Genomic DNA, 17736 nt, shown 5'->3' with positions numbered 1-17736 from the left:
ATGGTGCTGCCAAAGGTCAGAGATCACGCTGCCAAAGGTCAGAGACGGCGCTGCCAAAGGTCAGAGATCATGCTGCCAAAGGTCAGAGACGGCGCTGCCAAAGGTCAGAGACGGCGCTACCAAAGGTCAGAGATCATGCTGCCAAAGGTCAGAGATCATGCTGCCAAAGGTCAGAGATCATGCTGCCAAAGGTCAGAGATCATGCTGCCAAAGGTCAGAGACGGCGCTGCCAAAGGTCAGAGACGGCGCTGCCAAAGGTCAGAGGCGGCGCTGCCAAAGGTCAGAGGTGGTGCTGCCAAAGGTCAGAGGTGGTGCTGCCAAAGGTCAGAGGTTGCGCTGCCAAAGGTCAGAGACGGCGCTGCCAAAGGTCAGAGGCGGCGCTGCCAAAGGTCAGAGGCGGCGCTGCCAAAGGTCAGAGACGGCGCTGCCAAAGGTCAGAGGCGGCGCTGCCAAAGGTCAGAGGCGGCGCTGCCAAAGGTCAGAGGCGGCGCTGCCAAAGGTCAGAGGCGGCGCTGCCAAAGGTCAGAGGTGGTGCTGCCAAAGGTCAGAGGTGGTGCTGCCAAAGGTCAGAGATGGTGCTGCAAAAGGTCAGAGATGGTGCTGCCAAGGATGGTGCTGCCAAAGGTCAGAGATCACGCTGCCAAAGGTCAGAGACGGCGCTGCCAAAGGTCAGAGATCATGCTGCCAAAGGTCAGAGACGGCGCTGCCAAAGGTCAGAGACGGCGCTACCAAAGGTCAGAGATCATGCTGCCAAAGGTCAGAGATCATGCTGCCAAAGGTCAGAGATCATGCTGCCAAAGGTCAGAGATCATGCTGCCAAAGGTCAGAGACGGCGCTGCCAAAGGTCAGAGGCGGCGCTGCCAAAGGTCAGAGGTGGTGCTGCCAAAGGTCAGAGGTGGTGCTGCCAAAGGTCAGAGGTTGCGCTGCCAAAGGTCAGAGACGGCGCTGCCAAAGGTCAGAGGCGGCGCTGCCAAAGGTCAGAGGCGGCGCTGCCAAAGGTCAGAGACGGCGCTGCCAAAGGTCAGAGGCGGCGCTGCCAAAGGTCAGAGGCGGCGCTGCCAAAGGTCAGAGGCGGCGCTGCCAAAGGTCAGAGGCGGCGCTGCCAAAGGTCAGAGGTGGTGCTGCCAAAGGTCAGAGGTGGTGCTGCCAAAGGTCAGAGGTTGCGCTGCCAAAGGTCAGAGACGGCGCTGCCAAAGGTCAGAGACGGCGCTGCCAAAGGTCAGAGACGGCGCTGCCAAAGGTCAGAGGCGGCGCTGCCAAAGGTCAGAGGTTGCGCTGCCAAAGGTCAGAGACGGCGCTGCCAAAGGTCAGAGGCGGCGCTGCCAAAGGTCAGAGGTGGTGCTGCCAAAGGTCAGAGGCGGCGCTGCCAAAGGTCAGAGGCGGCGCTGCCAAAGGTCAGAGGCGGTGGTGCCAAAGGTCAGAGGCGGTGCTGCCAAAGGTCAGAGGTGGTGCTGCCAAAGGTCAGAGGTTGCGCTCCCAAAGGTCAGAGGTGGTGCTGCCAAAGGTCAGAGGCGGCGCTGCCAAAGGTCAGAGGCGGTGGTGCCAAAGGTCAGAGGCGGTGCTGCCAAAGGTCAGAGGCGGCGCTGCCAAAGGTCAGAGGCGGCGCTGCCAAAGGTCAGAGGCGGCGCTGCCAAAGGTCAGAGGTGGCGCTGCCAAACACCATCACCTCATTTAATTTCAGAAAATGTTCTAATAACCAGGCAGAGGGTGATGCTGCCTGAAGTCCTACCATGTTTCCCAGTTTAGAAGCTTTTCTGGGAACGTGATTAAAACCCTGACAGCTGTTATCTTCATACAGAACATCTGGTTGTTAACATTAAATGTAAAAACTGAGTGAAGTTTTGAAGGAAAGGTCTGAGGAGCTGGAGGAACCCGTCTGAGGAGCATTTCTCTGTGCTGAGGTGAAACGTCATCCCATAGATCCAGTCTTCCTCCACTCAGCTCTGTTTGGACAACATGAGCTTCGCTGACCTATTGTTTCACACAGAAAGCAGCAGCTGTGAGCGAGCGTGTGTCATTACAGCTGACTTTCCTCCTTATCGTTCGGAAAGGGAAGTTCTGGAACGTTGGAAGATAACTTCTGGGTTTCTTCAGCTATTTTAATGCTTTTGATTCTTTATCTGAACGCGCTGCTGCAGCAGCTGCGAAGCAGACTGGATCCTGGAGGGTTTCTGGGAAACGCTTAGACTGATGTTTCAGCATAGAGGTAAAGTAAGTAGACATGAAGCTAATTTACTGGATGAATAAAAAGCAACAACAGGAAGTGGACATGGATGGACACACAGCGCCAGACACCAGACAGCCTGAGCATAGAGGGGGACAGCCCCCCCATCCCCCTCTGTTTCATCCCCCCCAGTGACAACATTCCCTCCTTGTTCGGGCCGTCCTGCTCAGACTCCATTACTTCACGGTTTTCCAGTTCTGGGCTTCCTGAGGGTCTGGCGGCCGCTCTCAGGGACGCACGCCGTACGCGTCTGCCTGGTTCCCACATGTCGTCATGTTTTCCAAATCCTGTTCAGCAAACAGAGCAGCCACTTCGGAGGGAGGGGGGCTGAGAGGGTGCCTCTCCTCGGCCACGGCGGATTGTTTGACTCAATAAGGTCCAGATCTGAGATTTACTAAACTGCTGCTATAATCTCTGCAGCTGATGTTGACCTGCTCTTCTGATTTATAGCTGATGCTCATTAGATTAAAACGGTAATGAAACGTGAAATCAAAGAGTGTCAGGCAGCTAAAAGCATGGCCTCCTAAATGAGCAGTTAATTTACTCTAAATGGATAATGCAGCGTTGCAGCTCCATACATTTGGAAAAATAAAAAGAGCATTAAAAGATTACATTCAAAGACAAGACGGATTCCTCTTAATAAAAAGTAATTTTTTTAAAGCTTTTCTAACTGTAAACTTTGAACAAAAGTAGATAAACATTAAAAGGACTGAAATAAAACAGCTTCTATCAATATTTATTTCCTTATTTCATCCAATTCGATAGTATTTTGATATTTTCAAAATAAAAGTCTCAGAAAACCTTCCAAAGCCCAGAGCAGAATCCTGGGAGCGAATCTGCCAATTTAACATTTCAGAAACATTTATTTAGCTTTGAAAAACAAAGCAGATAAAACTTTATTAAAGCCGTAATCAGTCAGTGAGAAATGGTGTAATCATAGCCTGTGATTGAATTCTATTCAGTTTATTTCTATAGCTCCAATTCCCATCATGTCATCTCAGGTCACTTTCCAGTTCACCAGATCATCCAGTCAGATTGATTCAAAGTTTTGTATCTAAGGAAAACCCGCTGATTGCATCGACTCATTGACTCTTCAGCAATCCCTCACACTAAGCATGCTTGTAGCGACAGTGGGGAGGAAAAACTCCCTTTGAACAGGAAGAAACCTCCAGCAGAACCAGGCTCAGTGTGAGCGGCCATCTGCTGAGGCCCACTGGGGTTCTGACTGGATGATCTGGTTGAACTGGAAAGTGACCTGAGATGACATGATGTGAATTGGCGCTATAGAAATAAACTGAATAGAACTGAATTGAATTTATTCCTACAGTGTGGTCATTGGAAGCCATGTAGGAAAAGGCAAAGAACTGTGCAGAAAGTGCTGAGGTACTCTGCGTAACTTTGTTTTATTACCAATCATCCGGTGGTGGCGGTATCATACTGAGGGAATATTTTCTACCACAGGGAGAGGAAGGCTGGTCACAGCTAATAGGGAGGAAAACCCGCCAGAGGCTTCAACCGACCTGAGGCTGAGAGAAGGATTCGCCATCCAGCAGCACAAGACACAAAGCCAGAAACGCAGTCCAACATTTCACAACAATACTTTAAGTTCTGTCTTTTAACAAAGGTAAAGAGCTATGATTATTTTTTGTAAAACACCATATCTGTGCACCATGAGTGGATACAGATTTCTAGTAAAGTGGGTCCTGTACAGCGAATAAACAAATCAGCGCCATGTTTAAGCGTTTAAAAAGAAAACAAACAGATAACAACAGATTTTATCAGCTGCTTCACATGATTTATGATAAACTGCTCTCACAATGTTTTCCCCTTTTCCACATTTTTCATCTGTGAATCAGGTTTCTGGCAACGATTTCTGCTCTTTTCTCATCTGGTTCTGGCTGACTGAAACAAAATGGTGCAGATCTTAGAAACCCAGATCTGACTTCAGTTCAGCCTCCTTTTGGAACGCACTGCAGCTTTAATGAACGCTGAAGATAAAGCCAGAGACAGAAGGACCACAGCTTAGCGGCTTGTTTGGTCAGGATCAAAGACTGACTGGGAAGCAGTTACGGATCTGGAAAGATGAAAACTTTCAGCAATTCCAGATCTATCCTGAATCTGGAGCAAAGCTTCTTCCACAAGCCTGTGCAGGTGAAGCTGCGACTGCTTGGAGCGTTCTGCCTCTGCTCACATGCACAGGACTCAAGCCTGCGGAGGTTTTATCTACTATTGCCGTAGCAACGCACCTCCAGCAACTTTTAGTGTCCTCCTGCAGAAACAGTCAGACAGGTGGAACGAGCTGCAGAGCAGAGACAAAGCACCTGAGGGTTAAACAAACAGCAGCTGCTCAAAAGATCCTACATTTGTGCCACAGAACAGATTCAAAGCAATTCTCCAAAATGTTTCCCTAATTCAAGCAGCGTTCGTTCACCGTTTGGGATCAAAGGAAGCAGGAATCTAAAAGTCCTCCTTTATTTTATTTGGTTTACAACCATCTAATTCATATGCCTGGACCAGAACTTAACGATTTGAAAAAGTTACAGATTTTAAACATATCAAGTTGTTGTTCCCAAAAGTTAAATTAAAAATCAATCCACTGGAATTTGTTTTCCAAGTCTGAAGACGTTTCTCTTCCCATCCAGGAAGATTTTTCTATTCCAAATGTCTGGATTAGCGTTGAGTTCCAGGCTTCATACAGTAGCCCAACAAAGCCGTGTAATGGTTTAGCAAACATGCACACTGAAACTGGAAAACCTGCTCCACCCTTTAATAATGGGAGTCGCTGAGATCATTATTGGTCTGCAGTACCCGATACTGGACTATTCCTCTGAAAAGGCAGTCGTTAAGGGTCATTGTTGGCCTGGCGGATCAAGCTGCTGTGATTTCATGTAAACATCCTGAGGATTTATAGCAGGCATCCTGGAGGGCAGCTGTCCTGCAGGTTTTAGAGGGTCCTCAGCTTTAGCATAGCTGATTCTGATGATTGCAGTTCAGACATCCAACGCTCCAAAAACTAGCAGAGGTAGCTAGCTAGTGTGGTACGGTGAGGTTTTAATGAATGTTAACTAATCGGGCAGGGTGTACAGACTTTATATCAGTTAGCATTAGCAATGTTAGCATCCAGTGACATGAAGACACTGGCAGTGGAAACGGCTGATCAGTCATCTGAGCTAAATGTTTGACAAATGAGTTTCTTTCTCCTTTTCGGCACATTTTCTCTTTTTGAAAAAGTCCAGGGTCGCTTTTATCAAGCATAAAAACGTTTGGTTTGGGGATTTTTTTTTTTTGGGGATGAAATTTACCAGTTTGATTTGAAATGTTCTGTTTTCATCAAGCTCTTCTAATGCGATACTTCAACACACCCCTAACCAAAGAAAGCAGGGCTACAGTGGCCTGGTGTAAAGCAGCAGAGTGCAGGCTAGTGAATCAAGCCCACAGCCTGGAAAAATAACAGCTAATAACTGGAACACGGAGTTCAGCTTCCGTCCTACAGAGGCAGCTAATCAACCACATTCACTGGATTCAGGTGTGATGAAAGAGGAAAACATCTAAAAGGTGCCGGTGTTCTGTCAGACCAGATTACCTCATCAGAACAGCATACCCCGTCAGACCAGCATACCTCGTCAGACCAGCATACCCCGTCAGACCAGCATACCTCGTCAGACCAGCGTACCTCATCAGACCAGCATACCCCGTCAGACCAGATTACCTCATCAGAACAGCATACCCCGTCAGACCAGCATACCTCGTCAGACCAGCGTACCTCATCAGACCAGCATACCCCGTCAGACCAGATTACCTCATCAGAACAGCATACCCCGTCAGACCAGCATACCTCGTCAGACCAGCATACCCCGTCAGACCAGCATACCTCGTCAGACCAGCGTACCTCATCAGACCAGCATACCCCGTCAGACCAGATTACCTCATCAGAACAGCATACCCCGTCAGACCAGCGTACCTCATCAGACCAGCATACCCCGTCAGACCAGCATACCCTGTCAGAACAGCATACCCCGTCAGACCAGCATACCCCGTCAGACCAGCATACCCTGTCAGAACAGCATACCCCGTCAGACCAGCATACCCCATCAGACCAGCATACCCCATCAGACCAGCATACCCCGTCAGACCAGCATACCCCGTCAGACCAGCATACCCCGTCAGACCAGCATACCCCGTCAGACCAGCGTACCCCGTCAGAACAGCGTACCTCATCAGACCAGCGTACCTGATCAGACCAGCATACCTTATCAGACCAGCATACCTCATCAGACCAGCATACCCCGTCAGACCAGCATACCTCATCAGACCAGCATACCTCATCAGACCAGCATACCCTGTCAGACCAGCATACCTCATCAGACCAGCATACCCTGTCAGACCAGCATACCTCATCAGACCAGCATACCTCATCAGACCAGCATACCTCATCAGACCAGCATACCCTGTCAGACCAGCATACCCTGTCAGACCAGCATACCCTGTCAGACCAGCATACCTCATCAGACCAGCATACCTCATCAGACCAGCATACCCTGTCAGACCAGCATACCTCATCAGACCAGCATACCCTGTCAGACCAGCATACCTCATCAGACCAGCATACCTCATCAGACCAGCATACCTCATCAGACCAGCATACCTTATCAGACCAGCATACCTTATCAGACCAGCGTACCCCGTCAGACCAGCATACCTCATCAGACCAGCATACCTTATCAGACCAGCATACCTTATCAGACCAGCGTACCCCGTCAGACCAGCATACCTCGTCAGACCAGCGTACCTCATCAGACCAGCATACCCCGTCAGACCAGATTACCTCATCAGAACAGCATACCCTGTCAGACCAGCATACCTCATCAGACCAGCATACCCTGTCAGACCAGCATACCTCATCAGACCAGCATACCTCATCAGACCAGCATACCTCATCAGACCAGCATACCTCATCAGACCAGCATACCTCATCAGACCAGCATACCTCATCAGACCAGCATACCTTATCAGACCAGCGTACCCCGTCAGACCAGCATACCTCATCAGACCAGCATACCTTATCAGACCAGCATACCTCATCAGACCAGCATACCTCATCAGACCAGCGTACCCCGTCAGACCAGCATACCCTGTCAGACCAGCATACCCTGTCAGACCAGCATACCCTGTCAGAACAGCATACCTTATCAGACCAGCATACCTCATCAGACCAGCATACCTCATCAGACCAGCATACCTCATCAGACCAGCATACCTTATCAGACCAGCGTACCCCGTCAGACCAGCATACCCTGTCAGACCAGCGTACCCCGTCAGACCAGCATACCCTGTCAGACCAGCATACCTTATCAGACCAGCATACCTTATCAGACCAGCATACCTTATCAGACCAGCATACCCTGTCAGAACAGCATACCTTATCAGACCAGCATACCTCATCAGACCAGCATACCTTATCAGACCAGCATACCCCATCAGACCAGCATACCCTGTCAGAACAGCATACCTCATCAGACCAGCATACCTCATCAGACCAGCATACCTTATCAGACCAGCATACCCTGTCAGAACAGCATACCTTATCAGACCAGCATACCCTGTCAGAACAGCATACCCTGTCAGAACAGCATACCTTATCAGACCAGCATACCTTATCAGACCAGCATACCTTATCAGACCAGCATACCCCATCAGACCAGCATACCCTGTCAGACCAGCATACCTCATCAGACCAGCATACCTCATCAGACCAGCATACCTTATCAGACCAGCATACCCCATCAGACCAGCATACCCTGTCAGACCAGCATACCTCATCAGACCAGCATACCTCATCAGACCAGCATACCTTATCAGACCAGCATACCCTGTCAGAATAGCATACCTCATCAGACCAGCATACCCTGTCAGACCAGCATACCTCATCAGACCAGCATACCCTGTCAGACCAGCATACCCTGTCAGAACAGCATACCTTATCAGACCAGCATACCTTATCAGACCAGCATACCCTGTCAGACCAGCATACCTCATCAGACCAGCATACCTTATCAGACCAGCATACCCCATCAGACCAGCATACCCTGTCAGACCAGCATACCTCATCAGACCAGCATACCTCATCAGACCAGCATACCTTATCAGACCAGCATACCCTGTCAGAATAGCATACCTCATCAGACCAGCATACCCTGTCAGACCAGCATACCTCATCAGACCAGCATACCTTATCAGACCAGCATACCTCATCAGACCAGCATACCCTGTCAGAACAGCATACCTCATCAGACCAGCATACCTTATCAGACCAGCATACCTCATCAGACCAGCATACCTTATCAGACCAGCATACCTTATCAGACCAGCGTACCCCGTCAGACCAGCATACCCTGTCAGACCAGCATACCCTGTCAGAACAGCATACCTTATCAGACCAGCATACCTTATCAGACCAGCATACCCTGTCAGACCAGCATACCTCATCAGACCAGCATACCCCATCAGACCAGCATACCTTATCAGACCAGCATACCCCATCAGACCAGCATACCTCATCAGACCAGCATACCTTATCAGACCAGCATACCTCATCAGACCAGCGTACCTATAGTCAATACCCAGTTATGCCTTTAGCTCATCCTTTCAGTTTTGTACAAAAATAGACTTTAATCTACCTCTACGGGCGTTTATCCCTTTAGTCATGGGCAAAAAACCGATTTAAGGTCGGATCGCCATACGCTTAAAAAAACTCCAAAAAGTAAGTCATTAAATTGCCGAACTTGCTGTAGAACCGTTGATCTTAGAGCAGCGGGATTCTCTCGCTCACTGATCCAACAACTCTCCTTCTCACTTCAAAATAAAAGCTTCCAATATTTACGTCCCTCAGCCAACAAAGTTAAATCCTGTCATTAAATAAAGAGCGATTTAAAAGACGGAGATTATTCTGATGAGAAATACTGCGGTGCTCTAAAACCTTCAACCACACCCCTACAAAACCCCGCAGCTCTACTCTCATAAAACCCGAACATTACGAAGAATCCCTTCATCTCCTATAACGACCAGAAGGTCCAGTCACTTTAAACTATAAGCTACACCTCATGCATGCATCAATGGAGAGGATTTTAACCCAGGAGAAGAGCCTAACTTACCTGACCCCAGTGGTACTCCATGGACAGCGGTATCCCTGCGGCTCTCATATCATTGAATGTTGCCTCCAACCAGAAAACATTCCCTCCCAGAGCGAAGAAGAGCTTCTCCCAGCTGAAGGTTGTTGGAGTGTTTAAAGGGAGAGGAAAGGCTGAAGAGAGCGAGACCAGCCCAGAATCAGCCGCATTAGCAGCTGAAGTCAAATGCCTCGCAGGCAACAATGACAAGTGTGTCAAGAATTTCTCAGTGTAATATGCAACCCTGGCATGTGTCAGCTAAAAACATGCCTGCCCTGCTGGAGGCTGGAAAGAGACTTCTGGAGCAGAATGAATCCGTTTGGATGCACAGATGGAAACCAGAACTGCTGGGCTGCTGTTTCCCAATCAGACAGAGTCTCTGCGGTACAGTTAGGAGGAGCGAACGCCTCGCCGTGTGACGGCCTCGCCCTGAGGGACGGTCAACAGCAGGTGAGGACTCTACCTCGCCGACAGATCTAACACCAGTAGATCTAACATCAGCGTGTCAGATTGGAGGAAAGATGTGCAAAGACACTAGGAGGAGATCAGATAAACGTGCAGAGCAGGTGAGCAACAGGTTAGCTCTCACCTGCGTCCTTCAGGGCCAAGAATGCACCTTCAAGGTTGTTTCACAATCTGAAGCGCAGTGTGGGAACTTAGAGTCAGACCCGTTACTCCGCTAACCAACAGGTCTAAACCTGAATGTCTCTTTAGGGATCAGGGATCCTAAAGAGTCTGGATAAACCACATCCCGGACTGATCTTCTGTCCCTTCCTTACCAACGGTCTGTACTTCATGGCTCCAGCTCCAGGCTTATTGTCCTTCCCAGCGCTCCGACGGACCAGGCTGTCAGGAATGTGGCTCCCAGCGCCGCATCACGATTTAACCGAGAGTTTGTTTTTAGAAGCTCTCCCCTCCGTCCGGACAGCCAGCTGCCATGGCGTCTCCTCTTACTGCTGCTCAGAGTGAACACCTCTCTGCCTCCGCTTACTTTCCCTCTAGTCTTCCTCTCCCTCCCTTAGAAAGGAAACAGACCCCCCCCTTCACTCTTTCTTCCAATGACTATTTTCCCTATCCCCCCCCCCCCTTTAATCCAATGAGCACCTAGGATCTAGGAGGAAAACTGCGGCGTATGCTCCCTCCAAGGCAGAGCGTTCATCTTCTTATGGAGTGTGCGGCTCACATCTGGACCAAACCACTACTGGGAGAAGAAAGAAGGAAAAAAACTAAATAGTTTCTGATGCCACTGTAGTGGGGGGGGGGGGGGGGGGGGGGGGGGGGGGGGGGTATGCTTCATTCTCGCCTCTACTGAGATCTCCTCCTGCTGGTAGAAATATGGCTGCCAACGTCCCGCACACTCTGTCCACTTAAAATCATTACAGTGAGCACAGTCTGCCCAGACCAGCGCTGCCATCCGCTGCAGATCAAAGGTCTCTGTGGTCTGATGCGTCTGCTTGTTAATAACATCTGATGAGGAACGGGCGTGCAGCCAGGGGCCAGTTTTCAGCATGACGGTAAGATAAGGCGGTCGTCGTTCACATTTGGTGAAGCATAAAAAGTTTGGAGTTTACTTTGTTTTTCTGCACGATCACAGAACCGGGTCGGGTTTTAGGGGCTGCTGCGGACGATATAAAGGTGGAGTAAAATAAAAACCAGCAGCAAACTGTGGTAGATGTTGCTAAGGTGGATGTGAAGTCTAGAGCAGAGTTCTGAATCCCAGCAGACCCTGCAGGGTTGTCAGAGCCCCGCCCTGAACTCACGGCCCCGCCCTGAACTCACAGCCCTGCTAGAATGTTTCATAGAGGTGAGGATCCAGCCCTCTAAGGCACATTTTAATGACTGGGTTTGATGAAATCGCTAATGGCTTTCCATACATGCATTGACCAGATGAAAAGGGAGGGGCCCGGGCTTTTTCATGTGGAATAAAGAAAAATATGGCAGTGTCATCGTCATATATATCAAATTAAGGGAGATGCAAAAAATCCAAATAAAACTGTGATTTTTCACTAAAACAAGAATTTTCCTTTGATTTCAGGCAGGAAAGACAACGATCCAATGGAACGACAGGATTTGTGCAACATACAAAGTATTATAGCCAAGCTAATTATTTTTTTCTTTAAATACGAGAACAAAGTCATAACATTATAAAGCACTGTCTTTCCTAAAATAAGGAATAACGAGCATCTTGTGAAGTTATACTATGAAGTTTTTCAGCATCAATTAATAATCAGTATCAGAACTTTGAAACGATTGCGAAAATGACTATAAGCTCAAAATGTTCTTTCTGAAACAGTTTCTGCTCTGATGACTTCATTCCGGTAAGTTTTCAGCTTTATTCTCGTAATTCTCTGTAATATCTAGCCTGGGCCTAATGCTCCCTCATAGATTTGCATTTAAAATAAAAGAGATTTTTATCTCATTTATATTGTTTAATAGCCATTTGTTTAATTTTAGGTGAAAAATACTATCTATATATTTTATTTTTAGTAAAATAAAATATCAGTTTAGTTTTCTGAATGAAAACTAAACTGAAGGTAAAAAATAGATGGGGCGTTGGCCCCCACTGGCTCCATCTAGAACAACCGATGCAGACAAGTTACTCATGACTTCAATCTGAAGCTCATCAGTTGAAAATATTTGATCATTTTCTAAGAAAAGTGGAAAGAAAGAAATCTGAGACTCATGCTTTTATTTATATAAATCAGTCATTTTACCCCCAAAAATACCCAGAATGCAATGCTCCTTTTCAACATCCAACCAAGTTTTAGAGATGAAGCCGGTATGAATACAGTGATGTTCTAGAAACATGAGGAAAAGTGTTCATTATATGTATTTACATCAGTTTCCAGGATATCAGCAACAAAACGATGGCACAATGCAAAACATGTGGGCTAAAAATGAAGATGCACACAAAGCCCGACTTCCTCTGTGGTTTATATTCCCACGGAGAACGCTACGGCAGGACCGACCGACGCCCCTTTCTAGTTGATTGGTAAATAATGGTGGCAGATCAGAGCCTAAAGCAAAGGTTCATAACTGGAATATATCAGCAAACAGCCACTGCGCTTCAAACAGCACTTTGCAGTATAATAAATGCAGAACACAGTGAATTGGTGATGAATGCATATAGTAATATAGTGTTCAGCCTTATTAGAGATGAACCTGCATCCCCCCCGCTTCACTTTATCACAGATAAACACATTAGCTGTGACATCACACAGCAGGCTGCAGCTGAAACAATAACAGATCATAGAAAACTAAAAATACCTTCTTCTTTTTACTTTTATCACATAGTTTTAATCTAAATTTCCTCACCTTTTGCAGTTTTATATCAAGCATTGATGAATGAATAATTCATTATCACTATGCCTTCATTTATTTGGAAAAAAAAAAAGATTAAAAAATTAGTGATTTATTTTTTAGTATTACTGAGTTTTTTTACATTCAGATAACCAGATTTATTTATTCGTATCAAGTGAATTGCAGCCATGAAAAAGGAAAGGAAAAAATTAAAAAAGCACGGATAAATAAAATAAGAAATAAATGAATTTAGCTGAAAAGCTGCTAAAAGTTACTCATGTTTTTCACTCAATAAACTAAAACTGTGTTTGCAGCGTACCCCAGAGATTTTACATAAAATTCACCCTCAAATTTCCCCTCTTTGCATAAAGTGCAATACAGACGTTTACTATCACTGTGTATGGAAATGCCCTATAACTGCTAGATTCTGGAATAACGTTTCTATAGAGCTTCGCTCGATCTTTCAGCAGACAGTCCCACTGAGCCCTGTGCTGCTTATTTTAGGTCTTTCTGTAGAAGGGCTTTCTCTATCTTCAGTACAAATGACTTTACTCCGAAAACTTTAACATTTGGACAGACGATGTGTTTCAGCGGATTCACCCGTCTGTAACACAGTGGTACAGAGAAACGTTCAGGGTGCTTCCGCTGGAGCGCCTCAGTGCCATTATAAAGGCTAATTGTAGTGATTTCTATAGAGTATGGCAGCCTTTGCTTGATCATCTGCCTACTGAGCTGTTACACAAAGGGGGGGGTCACAGTTTTCTTTTTTAAACATTATGTTTGATTGTTTTTGTTTATCTTTTTTTTCCCTCGACTTATCAGACGGATTATAGGTTTTGACCCTGATGTGTATTTGAAATTTTGTACAGGTGTTTTGCTGGACATTTTAGATTTTGTATTGTTTCTAAAAGACAATAAAGTATTGTTAAAAAAAAAAAGAGAAAAGAAAAGAAGGACTGGGTTATTTACTTTGGCCTTTTTGGAAACACAGGAAGGAGCAATCAGCTAAGTGAGCTTAGTGCTTGGAAAAAATCTTTCATTCCTTTAGAGACAGCATGAAAAGTCAGCTGAGTACAAAACATAGAGAGGAAAACAAGAAGAAAAGGGACAAGAAGAGAGGGACACAACCTAGAACAGATAATGGATGTCTATTCTATTAACATTTCTACATCTGTAGAATGGCTCTGTTTCATGTCTTCTCAGTTCAGAGGACCCCTGCCTGTCTTTGCCTAGGGCCCCACATTTCCTAAATCCGCCCCTGCCTACCAGCCTCTGAGGACGCTCAGGTCTGAGCCGCAGTCAGCAGCAGGAGCAGCCATGTTTTTATGGACCTCATTAAGGCGCTGAGTTCCTTTGTTCTGGAAAAAAGCCTCTAATAAAAAAAAGAACCTGCTGCTTTTTCAATCCTGTTCGTTTTTTCATCAAAACCAAGTTTGCTTTATAGTTTAATATTTTCAGGAGAGGAAGACCTGAGCAGAGACCCTAACATCTCGTTTCTCCTCAGGTCGTTCATCAACCTGCAGGTTCTCAGCAGCGAAGCAAAGACTGCGTCTGTTCAGGAGCAACAAAGCTGCTTTGAGCAGAAGGCTGCAGCGTTGGTTGGATCCCAGCAGCCGCCATGACATCACTGACTGGTGGAATGATGATGTAATGGGCATCAAAGGTGAGGCAAACAGGGTGGAGAAGGACAATCTACCTGTTAGACACACAGCGCCCTCTACTGGGCACAGCATGCCTGCTATCCTCTCACTGTGTGTGGGCATGTGGGGGGGGTATCTCAGACTTTAACCCTTTAATGTTTTCCAGCAGATGCAGCGTCCGGCTGAAACTCCTCCACTGTGTGTTCTAGGACTATAAATCTATAAATGATGGGCTATAAATCCATGGCAACGACACAAACACTGCTCCATGGCTGCCCTTTGATCCAGGGTGGGACTCTGACACCCCAGGACCCACGTTAGCTGAGCTGCTCTGATCAAACAGAACTAAAGCGACCCTCAGCTCTCCGGCTGCTTTCTGTCTGCTTTCTGTCTGCTCTCTGTCTGCTCTCTGTCTGCTCTCTGTCTGCTTTCCGGCTGCTCTCTGGCTGCTTTCTGTATGCTCTCCGGCTGCTCTCTGGCTGCTTTCTGTCTGCTCTCCGGCTGCTCTCTGTCTGCTCTCCGGCTGCTCTCTGTCTGCTTTCCGGCTGCTCTCCGGCTGCTCTCTGTCTGCTCTCCGGCTGCTCTCTGGCTGCTCTCCGGCTGCTCTCCGGCTGCTTTCTGGCTGCTCTCCGGCTGCTCTCTGGCTGCTTTCTGTCTGCTCTCCGGCTGCTTTCTGGCTGCTTTCTGTCTGCTCTCCGGCTGCTCTCTGTCTGCTCTCCGTCTGCTCTCCGTCTGCTCTCCGGCTGCTTTCTGGCTGCTCTCTGTCTGCTCTCCGTCTGCTCTCCGGCTGCTTTCTGGCTGCTCTCTGTCTGCTCTCCGTCTGCTTTCTGGCTGCTCCCCGGCTGCTCTCTGTCTGCTCTCCGGCTGCTCTCTGTCTGCTTTCTGTCTGCTCTCCGGCTGCTTTCTGGCTGCTTTCTGTCTGCTCTCCGGCTGCTCTCTGTCTGCTCTCCGTCTGCTTTCTGGCTGCTCTCTGTCTGCTCTCTGTCTGCTCTCCGTCTGCTCTCCGGCTGCTTTCTGGCTGCTCTCTGTCTGCTCTCCGTCTGCTTTCTGGCTGCTCCCCGGCTGCTCTCTGTCTGCTCTCCGGCTGCTCTCTGTCTGCTCTTCGTCTGCTCTCCGTCTGCTTTCTGGCTGCTCTCCGTCTGCTCTCCGTCTGCTCTCTGTCTGCTCTCCGGCTGCTCTCTGTCTGCTCTCTGTCTGCTCTCCGGCTGCTTTCTGGCTGCTCTCCGGCTGCTCTCTGGCTGCTTTCTGGCTGCTCTCTTTCTGCTCTCCGGCTGCTTTCTGTCTGCTCTCCGGCTGCTCTCTGTCTGCTCTCCGTCTGCTCTCTGGCTGCTTTCTGGCTGCTCTCCGGCTGCTTTCTGTCTGCTCTCCGGCTGCTCTCTGGCTGCTTTCTGGCTGCTCTCTTTCTGCTCTCCGGCTGCTTTCTGTCTGCTCTCCGGCTGCTTTCTGTCTGCTCTCCGGCTGCTCTCTGTCTGCTCTCCGTCTGCTCTCCGGCTGCTTTCTGTCTGCTCTCCAGCTGCTCTCTGGCTGCTTTCTGTCTGCTCTCTGGCTGCTCTCCGGCTGCTCTCTGGCTGCTCTCCGCCTGCTTTGCGGCTGCTCTCCGCCTGCTTTGCGGCTGCTCTCCGCCTGCAGGGTCGGACCGTTTCCAGGCGTTACACGTGACCTCCGCTCCGTGGGAAATCAGAACCGAGAGCTCCATCCCCCCTCCCTCCCTGCGTGACTTAAACTCTTCTTTCCTGTTGCACTTCCTGTTCAAACTTTGCTGAGGATTAACTTGGACAGAAATAGCAGCTTCCAGTTGTTTCCATGTCTCCTGCTGACTGACAGCTCTGACATGTTTACCAAGCCGCAGGTTTACCTGCTCCAGGTGTCGTCATAGCAACCAGTTCACACCCAATATGATGACCTGAGTCCCCCCCCCATCCTGATATCTGGAAGTCTTAGCAGCTGCAGCTGTCTCACTGCACCAGGGGCGCCACTAGGAATGTGGGGCCCCATGAAAGACATTGATATTGGGCCCCTCCCAAACAGAAATATATGTAAGCTTTTAAACTGCTATAAAGATGCATTGATTTGTTTCATTCATTATCACTATATAAAATGACGCGCGCATTAAATAAGCTCCGGTACGAGCAAACTGCCGCTGACAGACGGGGAGACCTGATGCGATGCAGGAGGGGGGGTTTGGGTCGATAAATTCATGCTTTGTTTCTGTTTGAAGCTTAAAAATGAGGGAGAAAACCAAATAATTAATTTTACTGCTGGATTTTCTTTTTATATTTGAAAAATATAGCGGGAAAAATCTTTTCTTCTTCTTCTTCTTCTTCAGTCAAGGGCCGTTAGAATCATCCTACCCCCACTTCTATGTCAGGATAGCTGCTACGTCAGGTTAGCAGCTACGTCAGGTTAGCTTCTATGTCAGGTTAGCAGCTACGTCCGGTTAGCTGCTACGTCAGGTTAGCTGCTACGTCAGGTTAGCTGCTACGTCAGGGTGTAAAACAGTGACCAAGAAAGCAAAGCTTTGTGTGTTTAAAGCAGTTTAGTTTTAAATTCGGAAAAATTCTGTTTACCTCGGGCTTAAAATTTTCGTTCATTACATGATCACACATAAATAAACTCGCCTACTTGACTTTCAGTATGTTTTACCTTTATTTACAACTTTTTGTTTATCATATCACACATAAATAAAGTAGCCCAATAAACTTCCTTCCACTGAAAGTGTCTGACGGGGTATGTTGGTCTGATGGGGTATGCTGGTCTGACAGAACACCGGTAAAACTTTTTTCATTCTGGATACGATGTCGATATTCTGGCTTCGAGTTCTGACAGATATGATATCATCATTTATCATTCCTGTTTTAATAATTTTTTAGAAATATAGGATGTTACGAAATACTTGATCCAGGAATTTTATTCCAACAGGAAACCACAGCATGTATGAGAACCACTGAGCCGTTTATCGGGAACGATCGGATCACAGGTCGATATGTTTCAGTACTCCTGGCTGATGTCGAACCAACTTCCCACATATCAGATCGTTACATCCCTGCTGATTTTTTTAAATGTCTAATATTGTCCTTCCACTGAACTTTCTGCAGTGATAATAAAAGCCATGGGAGTCATGCGGTACGACTTCTTCTGCATTTATCCCAAACTCTCCACCAGAGAAGCGTTTCCCTCAGACTCTGCATCGTTTATCTGCTCATCATCATCAGATGCATTCAGGCTTCGCTACCAAGCTAAGATGACCTCACTTCCTGCTGACTCCAAGGTTTCTGCTCCATGCTGCGAGGTTCCACAGAGGGAAGTTTCTGGGATACCGTCCCTCTCTGATGCTAAAGAAGGCAGAAACTCCTCCATTATGGTGGAGCAGGAAGACCAGTGTGTTCAGACCGCATCTCAATGAAAG

The 17736-nt window shown here is 47.7% G+C and overlaps 1 protein-coding gene across 3 annotated transcripts in view; it reads right to left on the bottom strand.

The window, feature by feature from the left end:
- Positions 1–17736, bottom strand: part of LOC119778995 (unconventional myosin-Ic-like) — a 58034-nt gene that overhangs the window by 28841 nt on the left and 11457 nt on the right. The window contains exon 1 of one of the 3 annotated variants that reach the window (XM_038278502.1): positions 10170–10381. The exons of 1 other annotated variant lie outside the window; for it this stretch is intronic. In XM_038278502.1, coding sequence (XP_038134430.1) covers positions 10170–10187 — 18 coding nt within the window. In that variant the 5' untranslated portion in view covers positions 10188–10381. Of the gene's footprint in view, positions 1–9379; positions 9522–10169; positions 10382–17736 lie in introns of those variants that run through there. One more of the 3 variants, XM_038278497.1, reaches the window with a different exon arrangement.

The sequence above is a fragment of the Cyprinodon tularosa genome, unplaced genomic scaffold (genome assembly GCF_016077235.1).
Source record: "Cyprinodon tularosa strain WSP-4 unplaced genomic scaffold, ASM1607723v1 ctg1016, whole genome shotgun sequence".
Classification (NCBI taxonomy): Eukaryota; Metazoa; Chordata; class Actinopteri; order Cyprinodontiformes; family Cyprinodontidae; genus Cyprinodon; species Cyprinodon tularosa.
The sequence above is the reverse complement of the archived record's forward strand: the minus strand, read 5'-3'. Positions and strand labels throughout refer to the sequence as shown.